The sequence below is a fragment of the Lampetra fluviatilis genome, chromosome 32, assembly GCF_964198595.1.
Source record: "Lampetra fluviatilis chromosome 32, kcLamFluv1.1, whole genome shotgun sequence".
NCBI lineage: Eukaryota > Metazoa > Chordata > Hyperoartia > Petromyzontiformes > Petromyzontidae > Lampetra > Lampetra fluviatilis.
The window spans coordinates 10,343,025-10,357,277 of NC_136306.1; the positions used below are offsets into that span (position 1 = coordinate 10,343,025).

General features: G+C 46.7%; 1 protein-coding gene across 2 annotated transcripts; it reads right to left on the reverse strand.

Annotated features, from left to right (window-relative positions):
- Positions 1–96: 96 nt before the first annotated feature.
- On the reverse strand, positions 97–7,974 carry LOC144943747 (ADP-ribosylation factor-like protein 8B-A). 2 transcript variants are annotated; one of them, XM_078871537.1, is made up of 7 exons: positions 7,542–7,974; positions 5,916–5,996; positions 4,295–4,368; positions 3,607–3,700; positions 2,996–3,063; positions 2,778–2,848; positions 97–2,439 (listed from the first exon to the last, which is right to left on the reverse strand). In XM_078871537.1, the coding sequence occupies exons 1-7, from the start codon at positions 7,710–7,712 to the stop codon at positions 2,390–2,392; spliced, it is 609 nt and encodes a 202-aa protein (XP_078727663.1). In that variant the 5' UTR covers positions 7,713–7,974; the 3' UTR covers positions 97–2,389. The 2 variants fall into 2 exon arrangements, with proteins under 2 accessions (XP_078727663.1, XP_078727664.1); XM_078871538.1 differs by having other exon boundaries at positions 7,590–7,970.
- Positions 7,975–14,253: the final 6,279 nt, after the last annotated feature.

Here is a 14,253-nt window from a genome sequence, read left to right on the forward strand (position 1 = left end):
ATGGCGGCAGCTTGGATGGCAGCATCCATCATCCAGCAGTGGGTTGACCCAAGCCCGACAATTAGAAACGAAAGCATCATTACAGTTCCATCTTTCACCATCTTTATTCATTTCCACCCTCCCCCACCCTTGCCGCAACACTCGGATCCATTTTACCGTCCTGTCGGCCACCACAAACACTTGAAACATGGCACTCTCATTAGTGTCAATACAAACACACGTTTCGTAAAATGCCACCACAAATAAGCAATTCAAGCTCTGTATTAGCCACTCATTGGTGTTTGTTCAGCCAGCAACAACTCGAGCTATGACACAATAAGACAATCGTTTTAAATGTACAGCACACTTAGCGCATGGCATTCGACCCGCCAAAAAGGTGTCAAGCATTGGGAGGGGGGCGGGGGGGGGGAGCTCTCACCCCCGTGCAAAGTCATACTTCCCTGTACAGGTTCCCTTCGCTTTACGCAGGTTCGGTTTGTGCGATTTCACGTATATGCGGCGAACCTACTTCCACCCAAAATTCAATATGTGCGGTTTTATTTAATTTGCATGCGGCTATGCCAGAGGTCGGCAACCTACAGCTTCAGAGCCATATGCAGCTCATTTAAGGCCTTGTCTGGAACCTAACTCGTTCGTAAGTATTGTTTTTTACCGATTACATTTTTTAAAATCTTGTTTTAGTTACCGACCCCTGGGCTATGCAGATGTGGGACGTTGCAAGTGTACTGTGTGCAGCGATTCATCAGGCAGCCGTCTCGTGCGGTTTCGCTTAGTGCGCCCCTTTTTGGAACGCATCTACTACCAAAACCGAGGGAAACCTGAATCAGTTGTAGTGTGCTACGAAACGAACAAGTACAGGTTCATAGTGCATGAACGCAATATTAAAGAGAAAAACTGCAAAAAGATGCTTAAGGGCACATTGCACGCATGAACGGTGCAATTGTAAAGAATATTATTTGTTCGACAGCATTAATATCAGACAGCATGGCAACTACAAGTTTGGTCATAATCGGACTTCCATGTAAAGAGTTAAAGTACCGTTTGAAGTTTCAATATTCCGTATACACACTGCGCACGTTTGCATTTTCACATTTCAAAAAAGTGCAAGCATATACTCACATTGACCAGTAACCAGATGAAGAAAAAAATACCTTCTCTGAATTTCAGCTCTCATCAAAATAAGCTAAATGCGAATTGTGTGCCTTCAAAAATACTGACATTTTCACAACCATGTGCTTTCCCTATTAGCAGTTCACACACACAACACTAATACACCATCAAGTGTGCTTGCTCCAAGGGCTTTCTAAAAGGCGAGATGCCCATTAATAGCATTTAATCGTGTTAAGCCGCACGGATAGTGCACAGAGGAAGGCATTCACGTTGGAGGTGCAGGGTGTGAAAAGGAGATTGCGAAAGTCACTTAGCATCAGCAAAATGGAAACGCGTACCTGCTGCATGCGACATACCATCGCCACCGAACTGTGACACGAACCGAAATGTTCAGGAGGTAACATCCGACTTCACACGTGCAAGTTGTCAAACACTTTCCAGCAGGTTTTTTCTAACCCACCGTTCAACCTTTCCAACGCCGTTAATTGCTTACGTTTCTGCCTTGCAGGCAACTAATTCAACATTTAAAAACGCGTACCTTCAAGTTAATATGCTCACCAACACTTAAGTTGTAAACTATTATGGACTACATCCTCCTGCATATGCAATTTCCCACGCTTTTCAATATAAAACGCACCAAAAAATAATTAGGCATGTTGTACTGCCGTTCAAATTTAGTCATCGCCACCCTAACAGTCTGCGCATGCCAATGGAATGTCTTTTAACGTAAAATTCGATAGGCATTTTTGGGTACTGCATAGCGACTTTAGCAAAATGGAACAAGACCTGCAGCAAGAAATTATTTAGATGTTTTGTAAACTTCAAGGGGCGGCCTGTTGCTGCTGCAGAGAAAGCCAGTCGTAAGGGCTCGACTGTTGCAAAGCCGAAAAAAATAGGGCAACCTTGTTATCCTAAGGCGACCACACAGCCAGGATCTTTGCAGCAAGAGTAAGACTTAAACGTTAAATCAATACAGCACAGGTCAATGCACAGTGTACACAGAAAATGGCACTTAATTCAGGAGGCATATGTGGTTTTTCATGCAGCAGCACAGTGCACAGTAACGCTGCAAAAAAAACTGACTTTCAACGCAACGACGACAGACCAAATGTCGCAATTCCCCGTGAAATGTCCAATACGGACGGACGTCTATCAGCTTGGGACATCACACAAGGACACAAACGGAATCGTTGTTTGAGTTTTGGCAGGACATGAATTCCGTTTGGCAAAAATTTAGAAGAAAAAAAACACAAGGAAATGTTGGCAGAACGGCTGTTTTCTAGTTTCGTCGAGACTTGGAATGTTGAATGAGCCACTGGAGGGTAATATCTGCAGACACAACAAAAAACAATCCATATTTATCAGAGATAAGTAAAATGAATACGAGGTTTCACAACAAAGCAAAAGCCGCCGTTTGTAGCCCAGCCTCTGCTAAAATAAAACCACAACACATCGCCAATCGGTGTCTATCCCACCATGAGCTCATGTGTGCGTCAGTGGTGATGAACGTGTGCTATTTAGAGAGCAATAAAAACCAAGGGCCTGTAATTGGAAACAAAAATCGATGCACTGCAAATCTCGCGCAATAAATCAGTGACGCGCCGACTAAAGGGGTGGGAAAAACAACTTATCAAAAGAGCAAATGAATCGGCGGTGACATCACTCACCTATGTTGTCCTTCTCTTTGCAGGAAATGGAGTAGCAGCAGATCTCTCTGTCCTGAATGGCACACAGATTCCTGGAAGCGAAGGCAGTCGAGTTAGTGTCATTGCTTCTAAACCGAGGAGGCTGGCGCACGGGCATGACTACGCGCCAGCTCGTGAAACTAGAGCAAATGACAAAGTCCATCGTTAATTATTGTACAAGTTTCACATTTCAATCTTACATTTTATCAATCAGCTGTTTTTCATCCAGAGCATTTGGAAGGTCCTTCTTGTTTCCGAGAACCAGCACCTGTAACAGAAAAGCCTTTTATGAACACGACTACTCCAAGGTAAAGGTAACCGCACCGAGGCTACGGGAGACAAATGCCATTAGAATATCCTATACATTTACGCCTGTGAAGCAATCCACCCAGAATGCGCCCCATCTCGTTACACCTTTGAAGCAGCCAAGCAGGGTTGAGCTTGGACAGCGCTAGGATGGGCCACCACCGTGGCAGCTGTTGTATGATTAACGAGTTGTCTATACTAAACTAAAACTCATTTTATTTTACCAGGTAAAGCCCACCAAGCTATATAGCTCTTTTTCAGAAGCAACCTGGCCACAATTTATAGCTCAACGAAGAGGCTTATCATGGGGAAATTTATTGCAGTCAAATACTCTAAATGCATAGAAGGAAAAATTGGAGGACCCGGAGAAAAATGCACGCAACCACTAAGAGCAAGATATTCAAACACCAAATATACAGGCATCAGGGTCGGCATCGCACCCACGACCTGCTATATGCCAGGTAAGGGAGTTAACATCTCACCACCATCGCTGGCTCATTCTTACCGGGATGCCATGCAGCTGGGGTTTCTCTAGGAGATTGTTAAGCTCATTCCTTGAAGCTTCCACTTTATCAGGGTCCGCCGCATCCACCATGTACCTGTGACGGCACGAGACAGACACCGCAGTGTCGGCACTCACGAGCGTCGGCAGTAAATCCGCCGACATAAATGTCAAAATGCCCACAGATCAACTGGCGTAGATCATGTTGACAGTCATGTTCGTGACACGACGCGCATGTCTACTCTGTGCTATCCTCTGGCGCGTGCGCGCACACGCTGTCTCTCGTTTCGCAATGATGAATACAAAACAATTTTTTTTTTAATATTGCATTTGTATTCACGTAAATAAATCTAAATGATGAAAATGGATATTCAAGCTTTTATTTAAAATCTGCAACATGATCGCTTGGTAATATTAAGCTTCAAATGTATTATTCAAGGTTCATTGGTGTGGCTGATAAAACCTTTCTTACACCCCACACTCCCCCCCGCATCTCTGTCCATCCCGCAATACATATGGGATACACCCACACCTCTTCCAACACATCTGGTAGAAGAGTAGGTCAGAGATAAGCGTTGGGATACGCTCTCTCTCTTAGAAAGCTCCTTATGGAACAAGCATTGTCAGGCATGCACCTTTTACCTTTGAGTACATTTTTAAATGAGTGTAAACCAGGTCTGTTAGATCTTACACGATGGCGTTTACTCCACGGCAATACCGCTCCCACATGCTCCGGAACCGTGGCTGTCCTCCAATGTCCCAAATCTGCACAAATTATAAACACTGTAAATGTTGCAGACGTGGTGGTGGTAACTGTTTTTACAGACACTTAATGCTTTACCAGACAATTACCATACTTGGTAAACACACAACATTATTGGATCAGTGGTTATTGATAACAAGATATAAACTCTGATCAATAACTAAACAGGGCGGAGCGGTGACGCAGTGCACTGTGAACCCGATGACCTGAGCTCTATTCCCCGGCAGTGTTAACACATCATTTAACTTTATCAGTTAACTTTGGCAAGTGATATATAAACCAGTCCTGGACCCCCCCCCCCCCCGCATCCTTCACCAACCCACACTGACCAGTGTGGTGAAGTATGGTCAAACAACCCCGATGACTAACATGACATGGTCAGTAGTACAATGGGATGTATAAACCTACACAATGCAGCTCTGATGTAGTCATCAAGTCCACTGCCAGGAATACCATACATAGTTGGAAAACTCCTGTTGATGGAAAATCTTAATTTTTGGAGCGTTGATGGATTAGCTTTGAAATGAAAGACTTCATTAAAACTCAGGCCAGTACTGTAGCATATTTGGCACCGGCCCTGGTGCATGAAATGAAATGTAGCCCTCTGACAAATTCCCCCCGCTTCTCTTAAAGAATGTTCACTTATTTATTTAGACTGGAGGAATCCGATGAGCTATGAAGCTTTTTCCACACATGTCCAGCGTAACCTGACAGCTAGGCCCTTCCAAGCCGTGGGCCTTGGTGCAGTTGCACCGCCTGTGCACACAATAGCACTGCCACTCAGGTTTGCATTGGCTCAGAATTAAAATGTGACCCCTCTTGAGTTCAACTGTACGCAAAAAAGGAATGTAGTGGCACAAGCAATAGATGTACAAATAGAAAGTTAGTTCTCATTCGCTCAAACTCTTATTTTAGTGGACATGGCCAAAATTCCTGAATGAATCTATTCATCAACATAGCTGGTTTTGTTTTCATGTTCAAGATCAGCCTTAACTCTGGTTTAGTCTGTTGACTTCGAATTGATTTTACAAATGTTTGATCAGTCGCCAGCTGGGAAACAAAAAGGGGCAAAACAGCAGGAATGTGCTCATCAATTAGAACTAGCAGAGGCGAGTTTATGTCAAATGTGGAAAACATGAACAAGCTGACGGTTTCAGCCCGGTGAAGAATGACTGCACAAAAACACGCCACATTTAAATTTAGTGCTGCACTTGATTTGTCTGAGATTTAAACTCTCGATTTTCCTGTTATGCCACGACCATTCCTCTCATGTGGCAGTGGGAGTGGGCACATGCTACCATCTCTAATGTGAGGGCCTGAGGTGACGTGAAAGGATCCAGGGGTAGTTCTATGAAATCTGTTTCTGTGGGCTGCTCTCTTTATCTCGTGTAAAACCACCCTTTGCGCTGCTCTGCAAGACATCCGAGGAAGGCATTCCTTTGTTTTAGGAGGTGACGACAACAGTGCACAATTGGGATAACAAAATTTGGGGAAAACATAGAAAAAAAATACAATATATATAATTATAAATTTCAAACGGAATATGTACCTTGATGGTTACATTGCCTTTTGATATTTTCCGCATGTTGAAGCCCACAGTGGGAATCATATCTTCATTGAACTGGCCGGACTGCAAAACCAACAACAACAAAAACACTCATCAATCTATGAATGATTTAAATCCCCTTTGAAAAAAAAAACCCAAGAGGGCTTAAGAGACATGTATTTTATACGGGAAACCTGGAATAAGAAACAGAGGCATGAAAAGATATTAAGATATCAGGGCTATAAAAGCCAGTCCAAAAAAAATACAACGGTACCCCAGAATCAATAAGCGTACAATCATTATAAACGTGAACCTGCTGCAATGTAACACATTAATTAGCACGCTTGGCTTCGTACGGCGCGCAAGAAGCTCAACATACATCCGTGCGTACGATCATACATATTAAACTAGTGGTATCATTATAAGGAGCGGAATGCATGGCTACAAATGCAGCTTCATATGAACTACTCCTACAAGCCTTCTGCTTATTATGGGTGCAGTCTGGGAGCCTAGGCGATGGCAGTGGTGGCCTCATCATGAATAACAAAAGGACTCATTACACATTCGCCAATAACACGCTGCCCTGAAAGGTAAAAAAAATTGCTGACGTTTCGGGTAACAACCCCTTGAAGGGCAGGCAGGTGCTATTGATGGACTAACCGTGTTGAGAAGTGTTTAGGGGAGAAGTATGGGGCGCGGTAGTGTGCGGCCAACACCAGTGATATAAATTATCTGAACCGGTCCTGGACCTCCCCTAGGTCGACTCAGCCTCAAATGAGTACCCGGTGCGTAAAAAACATCGCCACTGAGGAGACAAAGGCGGTCGGGCGTGGTGCTGACCACCCCCACCCCCTCTCGTGTGCCACATTGCCGGCCTTCACAGGTGCTGCCAACAGCACTTGCCCCCCAAGTCTGCTGTAGGCTGCACGGGGGATCTTTGTCTGTGTGGGGTGTGGCGGCGCTTGGCAGCACCGCAGATAAGCGGGGTAAACAGATTTTATCGGACAAATGAGCCCAGGGTGTTGGTGGGTCATTCAATTTGTTGTTGTATATCAACACACGGGCACGGGCGAGTGGTGGAAATTCCACGTTAGTGTGGCGAGGGAAAGTACATCCAATGCGGGCGAGTGGCGCAGTGGTGGATCGCAGGTTTGAGATGGCAAAATGTCCCAGTTTTGTTGGGGCGTGTTAACGAGTCGACCTATCATCTCTCTCTCAGAGGCGGATAAATCGAGTAACCGTCTTTGCGACGTTTATTCGTTTTGTGAAATGAAGAAAAACAATACCACCACCACCCGTGTTTCACTTTCCACAAATATAAACGCCAGGCCCGCATTAAAGCGATAAAACACAACAATAATAACGTTAAAGCGATAAAACACAACAATAGTAAACGTTAAAGCGATAAAACACAACAATAATAACAACGCAACCGAGGCGGCGATGCATTAACCACGCAGTTTTTCGCGAGACGCCTTTCAACGCGGGCAAAGTTGCCACCACAACAGCTTCACAGACGAACGATCGAAGCGATTCATTATCTCTTTAAACGCGACAACGAAGGGCGAACAGTGACACACACATTTGTTTTAATAAATGCGAATGCGTTAGTTTATACGTGGGGCCTACCCAGGAGAGGGCTCGCCTCGCAGACGCGCACTGAGTGGGCTGCTTTACCGCAATAACGTTGACGAACGTCGTCTTGCCCGAGTACTGCAGCCCGACCAGCGTGAGCTCCATCTCCTCCTTCCAGAAGAGGGCCTTAAACCAGTCCAGCAGTCTGTTGATGAGCGCCAACATCTTTCGACAGCTTCAATTCGTCCACACACACACACCACCCCCCAAAAAACGCGATTTCCTGCCGCTTTTGCGCTGTCCCCCCCCCGCCGGGCACACGGCTGATGTGGTGGCTGGGTCTGGTGGTGGTCGTGGTGGTGGTCGTGGTTGTTTGTGATGCTGGTGGTGGTGGTCGTGGTTGCTTGTGATGTTGATGTTGGTGGTGGGATCTCAGAATCACACGGCGCGTTCCGCCACTGCAGATGAGGGCGTGTGGTCACGTGGGTGCTCAGGCCCCCACCCCCCTTACCGCACCCCCCTCCCCCCTCCCCCGCGCGCGCGCGCTATGCTGATCACGTGTGCGGATTCCAAAAGCGTGTGTCCGTGACGTCACGCGTCGCAGCAATGACGCTGAGAGAGGGCAGACGGTGGTGGGGGGTGGTGGGGGTTGTGGGGGGTGGTGGTGGGGGGTGGTGGGGGTGGTGGTGTTGGGGGGTGGTGGTGGTGGTTGTGGGGGGTGGTGGGGGGTGGGGTGGGATGGGGGTGGGGGTTGGTTTCAAGTTCAAGTTCATTTATTAGGTGTAGCCATGTGAGCCATTCGGCTCTTGAATCGGGTGCAACAAACAAAAAACATGAACAAAAAAGCATCTTAAAGTGACTATGTGACTAAGTGCAAACAGAAAATCCAAGAAAAGACAGCAAAATATTGCAGAAAAAGCACCGTACACCAACGCTGTGTGCAAAAATCCCAGTGGGATGCAAGTCAAACAACAACAAGACAACTTGGATTAAGGCCATCAGTCTAACTCTGTACTGCAACAAACAAACATGGCTAAACCAATACACTTTTCGAAATCACCAAAATAAAGCCATCAAACCATCTTCAATTGTGCCATTGTGTGTCCGCGTACACGGACAATACGTATATTTGATATCAGTCACCGGTCAAATGGTTTTTCAAAGTAATTTTGTTGAGCAGAAGTATCGGTTAAAAAAAAATCTACGTTCAGATGTTATTCGCCACTGATGTTAACCGTGAGTAATTTTTTTTCCAGGTCGCTGGGTTCATACTTGTTATCCCCACTGCTGCAGACTGAATCTTAATAACTTCGTTTGGTGAACGTTCAAGCGGTCGCACTGCGAAAGAGGTCCCACAGCGCCCTCCAGGGGCAACCAGGCATACGAATGCCGTGGTCGGGGCATTGTCTTTGTGCCAGAGGTCGCAAACGGGTTTTGATTCCTTACCCGTAACCGGGGTCCCTACCCGTACCCTACCCGAAATGTGTGACAAACGGTTACTCACCAGTGACTCACGGCCTACCCGTACCCGTACCCGGCCGCACCAGGGTCGCAAACGGCTACCCGTACCCGTACCCGGCCGGGTACGGGTAGCCGGGTATCAATAGTTTCAAATGTGTGGCAGCCCTCACACTGATGATGTCTTATCGGCGAAAGTCGCCCCCCTCTAAAAATGAGTGAAGAACACTGGCCTATATGAAGGCTAACGTGACACACGAGGGTGTGGCTGGCCGGCACCACGCCCAGCCGCCTTTGTCTCCCACGGTGCCATTGTTTAAGGCTGAGTCGACCTCGGGGAGGTCCAGAACCGATTCAGGTATTCGTCACTGATATTGAGCATGAGCTGGGAGTAGAATGCGGGTCGCTGGGTTCGTAGCTTTGTGTGCTAACCACTGCGCCACCTCTCCCCAACAAGCCAATATTTACATCGTCATCCACAAGCAGATAACAATTCACCTCCCGATGATTCGATGACATTTCCACGGTTAGATTAAATGATTGTCTATTTTTTACTATATCGACTGTATTTTCGTATTTGTTAATTCATAGAAAGGTATATTACTAATATCAATTACAAGTGCAAATCAAAAATCGATTAAATATATTCGATGTATGTGTACGTGTAACAGCCCGTTTGTCAATCCACTGCTGGATGAGGGCCTGGCAACGCTGTGCAGAGTAGTGAGGCTTATTTGACCATACTTCACCACGCTGGTCATTCCGGGCTTGTGAAGATGGGGGGGGGGGGGGAGTATGCGTACAGCCCGGTTGGTCAATGCACTACTGGATGAGGGCTATAATGATGGTCAGGGGCTAGATGTCAATGTCGAGGTCTGCTCGCCACAAGAGGGTTTCAGGAGAACGAGAGTTCGTGGAGTTTTGCTCTCCTCATCCGTTGAAGGAGCTCAGACCACACAGTGGGCTACCATACGATCCTCGGTTTGAGTTCCATGGCCACAGTCACACTCACTGCGGTGGCTTGTATCTTAAATGTATCTTTAATCCACCATTGGTATCTCATTTGCCAGTAAAAAATATGATAATTGGTTTTTTACCCTTTTATCTGGCAACAAAACGGACACCTTTTTTACGAGGAGTCATGTTTGCATAGACCACAATACTTGCAGTCATAATGCCAACAAAAAATATAACTCTGATAATGTATGCATTGTCCTTGAAGTTGATTGGTCCACACCCGAGACAGCTTTCCTTAGAGCCTAGTCTCACATGGTGTTGGACCAGATGACGCTAAAAGGCGTACGATGTTCCACTCGACGAAGGAGAGCAGCTGCCTGTTGATGTTGCGGTGTCTTCGAGGAATGTCAAATCCATAGGGGGTAGGGGGGTGGGCGTGATGTTTGGCTCTCGAATGAGGCGTTTATCCTGGACGGCTGCGTGTGCTCCACTATGCTCGCCAGCGACCTTCCGGATCAGGGTGAGATCCGAGCTAGGATGGTGGCACAAGGGGGATCGCGACTCGAGTCGGCGGCGATGCACCTTGTGCAAGCAGTGAGGTCTATATTTGACCATACTTCACCACGCTGGTCAGTGCGAGTTGGCGAAGGATGGGGGTGAAGGGGGGGAGGGGGTACAGACAGAAGCGTGGGTTTTGCTGCACAGCCCACAACGACAACAGGGCCCAGCTCGTGTGCTGGGTGGTCACGGGAGATGCATGCATCATTCGCCCAATAACCGACTCGTATCGATGAATCATCATCATCACCATCGCCGCCTAATCTCTCCGATTGGTGCTTTACACCGCGTGAAACTATTCGCGTTTTCTACGAATTATAAGACGCTTCGGATTATTGCAAGACGCGCCCACAAACCTGTGGTCCGCGTCACAATCCTGTGGTCGGCGTTACACACACACACACTTTGCTTTAAAATAAAGGAATGGAGTGCGTCTTATAATCCAGAGAATACGGTAGTAATTGTTTTTTTTATTTTAACTCCTTGCATATTGTTGCATCTCGGAGATGATGACGAACGCTTCTGACACAGTGACTGTGAGCCCTTGGCACCACCCAGCCAACTTCGCTCGATGATTTATGCGCGCTCGGTATAAATGCTGCTCGTTTTTTTTCTCTCATTATTATCAGCTAATTTTGATTTGAAGCTTTCGTGACTGCAGGAATCCATACACTCTTTGGTCCTTTCGGTAAAGTCACGTAGGTAGAAAAAGAAAATAAAACAGGAATAATTATCAGCTAACTTAACACATTTCCTAATTGTAGTGCGCGACGAATCCTACTTTCATCAGTTCGATCCCGGGCACGGGTTTTCCCTCCCATCACCACCTCGCACCCCCAGCAAGGGAATCTCGCTCCCCCAGGCGGTGCAGGGTGCACCCCAGCTTAAGAAGAAGAACCACTGGATGAGAGCGATGACGTGGACAATCATGGGTGGTTGTTCGTTGTGGTTGTTGTTGTTGTTGTTATCTGCTGGGGTCTTCGTGTGGCTCTGCAAAGCGATGCGGGAACGACGGCTTGTGAGCAGCATCGGGCCGCGCTGAGCCACACTCTGATGGGTGGATTCAGTGAAACTCGTTTGCGGAGAAAGTGGATCATTTTACGGGCCACATCCGCACAACTTCTAGGTCAGGGGTCGGCAACCAAAATAACAAGCGGAGACATTTTTGTTGTTCGAATTCGGTGACAAAAAACCCCCTCAATATCTCAAGAACGATGGTTGTGAATACAAGACGGTACCTAATGAGTAACGTTAAGTTATCTTTTTTCTGTAATCACTATTTTAAGAACAGCACACGTACAATGAACGGGTTTGAATGCCGCGTTACAAATCATTGTCGGGCTTTTAGACGTTCACCGTTGTATCGAAAATAATGAGGAAGATGTTTTCTGACTTTGCAATGATAGTGTCGGAGAAGTCACGTAGTAGGGAAGTAATAAAATAATAAAAATAAAACATTTCTCACGACGTTTCGGCCACAACGCAAGCAGCCGTCCTCAGGAGAAGAACATGGCTGTCGATAAGAAAGACTCTGTCTTATCGACTGACATGTTCTTCACCGGAGGACAGACATGTTCTTCACCTGAAGACGGCTGCTTGCGTTGTGGCCGAAACGTCGTGAGAATAGTTTTATTATGTTTTATTTTTATTATTTTATTACTTCCCTTCTACGTGACTTTACCGAAAGAACCAAGAAGATGAATCCCTGCAGTGTCGGAGAGTCATGAAGCAGACTTCATGGCCAACACATTGTGGCGAGATGTGGTCTCCCTCGCCTGGTACACAAGAGGTCCTGCATTCGATGCCGACCCTGACGCCTGCTGTATATTTGGAGTCTGCGTGTCTCTCTCCCCGAGGTCGCGTGGATTTTTCTCCGGGCCGTTCGGTTTTGTTCCCCTCCACATCTAGAAACAACGTCACGCGTTTAGACTATTTGGCTGCTATAGATTTTCACGTGATAAGCCACTAACTTCGTTGAGCTATCATTTGTGGCCAGGTCACGTCTGAAAAAAAAATGTAATAGCTCAGTGGGTTTTACCTGGTAAAATAAAATAGGAGTTCGTTAAATATATATGGCGATGCTGCGACTGTTGCTGCTGCGTTGGCAGAGGTGCACAATCGCATTTATTAAAAATAACTCCACAGATTCGTCAATAATAATTTGTTCTGAGCCTTAGACCGAAAACTATCCCGTGGTTTAACGAAAACAAACGCTCTATGCTCAGTGGTAAATACTTAACCGGCAGAGATAAGATTCGTATGCAAACGATTTCGTCGATATTCAACGACCCAAACGACTCGGAACACGTCAGTTCTCGTCGGATTTAACAATAAGTTCAACTTGTAAAGCGATGCTCAGTTATTCGCTCGCTCTCGTAGAGAGAGAGAGAGAGACAGAGGAAGAGAACGACTCAGAGGCGCGAGGGGGAACCACAGACGCAGAGAAGGCAACAGCAGCCACGCGGTGAGCCGGCGAAACAATATCCCACTCTCTGCGGACCTCTATGTGTTAAGGTGTTATTGGTCAATTAATGGGTGTTTTACGTGTAGGAGGAAACCCGAGCAGCCCGAGAAAATCTCCCCGTTCGAGGAGGAAAGACTGCCCCATACAGGTGGAAACTGGTGGAGTCCACATTTTGTCGCTGGATTGCATTGTCCTGGCGAGCTCGGGTATGGAACCTCGGGAAGAGTTTCACAACATTTGTGTGATCCACTAACCCACGTACATAGCCACAACAACGCGCAAGCTATGATGAACACTGTGGCCTCAGTAGGAAAACTACAAACTAGGCGACGTTTCGATACAATGGCTCTGCTTTATACCACCAAGATAGAGAGGATTTATACAGTGAGTGCATAATAGTTGGAGACTGTACGATACAAAAGTGTAATTTTATTAATATTTTAAGATGAACAGTTTTTTTTTATAAACGAGCGTATGAACTGTGACCTCTTAGAGTAGATATTGAGTAAGAGACTATCCCTTCAAAACATTCAAATAACATGTATCCGGCCGCCTATGCAGGTCTATAATGCACAGCATTTGCAAAACAAAATCTTTATTTATACTGGACGAATCCGATGAGCTATCAAGCTCTTTTTCACAGATGTCCAGTAGATGCCCAGTAAATCGAGGGAGGGGGGGGCATCTATGCATTTTACACCCCCCCCCCTTTCTCCCATGATGTTGTAGCCGCACCAGCGGCTTTATTCCAGCCGCTCGCTCCAGGGCAATGTGCAGCGCTAAGCCGCAACGGGGTTCTCCTAAAATGGAAACGATTTCCCTCCATCCCTCCCGCCCTCGATCCCTCCCGCACCTCAGTTCCCGATTCACAGAAACTCAAGCAGCATTGCGAGTCAGTCGTCATCACATTCTGTCAATGACGTGACAGCCCCGCGCTGCATGTACCCCCCCACCCCAAATACACCTACAGCCCCCCTCCCCCCAACTCACACACAACCCAACCCCTTCCTATAACACCAAAGCCACCACAACCCTCACCTGCACCTCCCACGCCGCATGCCACAAAGCCTAGCCATGGATTCGTTGGAACGCGCGTGCGTGTTGCAATACGTGCCGCGATTCCCGCAAAGGTGCACGCTCGTGTTGTTGCTATAACCAAAGGCGAAGGTCCCCCGTGCAGACTGCACACACAATTTGGGCAGTGCCGGATTATCCTAGTAGCAAAAGTAGCTACGTATGCTACGGGACCCCCACTTTCAAGGGCCCCGCGCTAAATTCTTTGAAGCTATCAATTCGGGTTCAGTGATTCTGCAATTGCTCTATTACTAG

Bases quoted from the DNA above. Each gene is read 5' to 3' on its own strand.
- LOC144943747 (XM_078871537.1), bottom strand. From the start codon at position 7,712: ATGTTGGCGCTCATCAACAGACTGCTGGACTGGTTTAAGGCCCTCTTC. The intron at 4,369-5,915 runs GTACATATTCCG...TAATTTGTGCAG, and splicing joins AAGGCAATGTAACCATCAAG to ATTTGGGACATTGGAGGACA. The intron at 3,064-3,606 runs GTAAGAATGAGC...TTTCTGTTACAG, and splicing joins CCCAGCTGCATGGCATCCCG to GTGCTGGTTCTCGGAAACAA.